The sequence below is a fragment of the Nycticebus coucang genome, chromosome X (assembly GCF_027406575.1).
Source record: "Nycticebus coucang isolate mNycCou1 chromosome X, mNycCou1.pri, whole genome shotgun sequence".
NCBI classification, from domain to species: domain Eukaryota; kingdom Metazoa; phylum Chordata; class Mammalia; order Primates; family Lorisidae; genus Nycticebus; species Nycticebus coucang.
In genome coordinates, this window is record NC_069804.1 from 185,701,546 (window position 1) to 185,704,015 (window position 2,470).

Sequence of the window (2,470 nt, forward strand, 5' to 3'; positions counted from 1 at the left end):
TGTACTCCTTGACTATATATGGACTTACTCGTTTTTTGTTTTTGTTTTTTTTTCCTTTTACACAAGGCCTCGCTCTGTCACTCTGGGTAGAGTTCCTCAAAGTCTGGGACTCAAGCCATCCTCCTGAGTCAGCATCCACAGTACTATGGACTACAGGTGCCCAGCAGAATGCCTGGCTATTTTTTTCATATTTACTAGTGGCGGCGTCTTTCTCTTGCTCAGGCTGGTCTCCCAACTCCTGAGGTGAAGTGATCCTCCCGCTTCGGCCTCCCAGAGTGGTAATTACAGGCTTGAGCCACCATACCTGGGCCCTCCTTCACTCTCTAAATCCCAGATGCTGCCTGACACCACGAAAACAAAGGCAGAAAACCTGGACGTGCCAACAGCTGAAAAGAAACTCCAGCACTGACTGAATAGTAGCTCCGTTTTAATTTCACAGTAAACAAACATGTACAGACCAATCCAAACACGCGGGGAGAGCGCACTCAAGGGCCAGTCCAGGCAGACGAACAGCCGGTCCCACCAAGTCAAGAGGCAGCTACTACAGGAATCACTGGGGCCTCCCAGCCCTGGAAGGGACTCGCCGCTGTGCCTTAACGGCCCTTTCCCAGCCGAGGCTCAGCGATGAACCGGGATACGCAGCGGCGCACAGTCTGCGCCACCACCGAAAGCTGGTTGAGCAGGGAGGCCACGGAAATTTGGAGGAGGACAGAGTTTTCAGCACTTAAGCAGCTAAAAGCAAGGGAAAGGAAACAATGTGAGCACAGCTTACTTCCCGTGCCCGCCAAAGGGCAGCTTTTCCACCTAATCCTTAGATGTCTTGCTGAGAGCTCCCTGCTAGGCAGGCACAGGCTCTGTGCAAGACCCTGCTCAGTCAAACCCATGGTGTCCCCGCGTCCTACAGCGACCCACCACCACCCCCATCGCCTCGGTCACTGCTGTCACTCCACACAGACCCTGCCATTCTGGGGACTTACATGAACAAGTCATTGCCTATCACAGTGAACTCCCGGTGAACTGCCCCGCCGAGGGGTTCCACTCCTGGGGCCAGATACCACCGGGCCATCTCCGCCTCCATGAAGGTCAGGAAGGGCACCACGAGGGCGCTGGTGGAGATGCCGTCAAGGAGACTCCGTGGGTCGGGCCTCCTCCCGGCCAGGCCTCCCCTCAGTCTACCCGACACCCCTCACACCGTCCCTTCAGGACACTTTACCCCATGTAACTCTTTCTGCCAGCTCAGGGGTAAACCTGACTCCTTACTCTCTCCCTCGCCGGCCCCTTAGGCCCTCTCCCTGCAGAATGCTCTGCTTCCAGAAGTCCTGCCCTCACCCTGGGGGCTTCTTGCAAAGGATACAATTCCTGCAATCTGCATTCTGGGGCTCCTTCCGAGGACGCGGCCGCCTCCAGAGTCTCCCCACTCGGCCCTGGATCCTGCGAGGCAGCCTGGAATGTCCCCTCCACCGGGTGAGGGCCCTCAGCCACAGCACCCTCTGCTCCTTCTCCGCCCCAGGCTCCAGCGTCCCTGGGGTTTCTGGGGTCGCCCGCTGCACCAGCTTGGCCCATCTCACCGCCTGTATTGGCTGCACCACCACCTGAGTCCTGCATGGTTGGTCCCCTTCTTCGAAAAAGTGGATCTACCTCTTGGAGAGCTGCAGAGCGAAGGGGTGAGGGTTCTGTACCACGCTCCAGGCCTTCACTCTCCCCCCCCCCCGCCCTTTCTCCCACAAGGCAATGGGCTAGGCCCACTGCGCAGGTGCAAGCAGCTTCTGCGTGTGGTTGTTTCCCGCCATGGCCATGCTGCTGCTGGTGTCCGCTAGGAGTCACCCTCGGCTGCCAGAGACTGAGGCTCCCTCATCAGTCTATGCCCTGGGTGCAGGAGCCATAACAGGCTCCCCAGGGCGCTTGTGCAAACACGCTCCTCATAACCTGAACAGGAGAGCTTCAGGTGCAGGTGGGGCACAGGAGGCAGGGTCAGAGTGGAAGGGTCCAGACACAGGAGAGCAACAAGATGGGGCCGTGTATGGCTGGGCAAATGGGGTTGAGACACCATGACTTAGCCTAGAGGGAAGATCAGCCACCACTGTTTAGGACTTTCAGCAGTGTGTGCACAGAGTGACACATCTCTTTCATTCCCTGTGGTCCCGGTTTCTGTCCAAAGTCACCACATCTGTAAATGGGGCCAGGGACAGAGGGGAAAACTGCAGGAAATTGGAACGGAACTCCAATTTTCAAGAGTCTAAGTATAGCACAGACCATTCAAATGAGCTTTTGTCCTGTAAGCACTCAGCTGCTCCAGCCAGCCCACAAACTCACTTCCCAGAAGGGTGTCCCCATGTGCCCATGCGGCACCATCAAGAGATGAATGATGACTTTCCACTCCCAAGGCCTTCACGGCATCACCCATACCAGGCCGTTGCCAGGCACTACAGGGCTAACCACACCATCCCACCACCCCTCAACCACATAAAGC

The 2,470-nt window shown here is 57.0% G+C and overlaps 1 protein-coding gene across 1 annotated transcript; it reads right to left on the bottom strand.

The window, feature by feature from the left end:
* Nucleotides 1–436: 436 nt before the first annotated feature.
* On the bottom strand, nucleotides 437–1,668 carry LOC128578469 (EKC/KEOPS complex subunit LAGE3-like). The gene is made up of 3 exons (XM_053581123.1): nucleotides 1,355–1,668; nucleotides 978–1,106; nucleotides 437–732 (listed from the first exon to the last, which is right to left on the bottom strand). The coding sequence occupies exons 1-3, from the start codon at nucleotides 1,603–1,605 to the stop codon at nucleotides 594–596; spliced, it is 519 nt and encodes a 172-aa protein (XP_053437098.1). The 5' UTR covers nucleotides 1,606–1,668; the 3' UTR covers nucleotides 437–593.
* Between the last annotated feature and the right edge of the window lie 802 nt (nucleotides 1,669–2,470).

Bases quoted from the DNA above. Each gene is read 5' to 3' on its own strand.
- LOC128578469 (XM_053581123.1), bottom strand. From the start codon at position 1,605: ATGCAGGACTCAGGTGGTGGTGCAGCCAATACAGGCGGTGAGATGGGC. The intron at 1,107-1,354 runs GTATCCTTTGCA...CATCTCCACCAG, and splicing joins GAATGCAGATTGCAGGAATT to CGCCCTCGTGGTGCCCTTCC. The intron at 733-977 runs GTAAGTCCCCAG...CCTTGCTTTTAG, and splicing joins ATAGGCAATGACTTGTTCAT to CTGCTTAAGTGCTGAAAACT.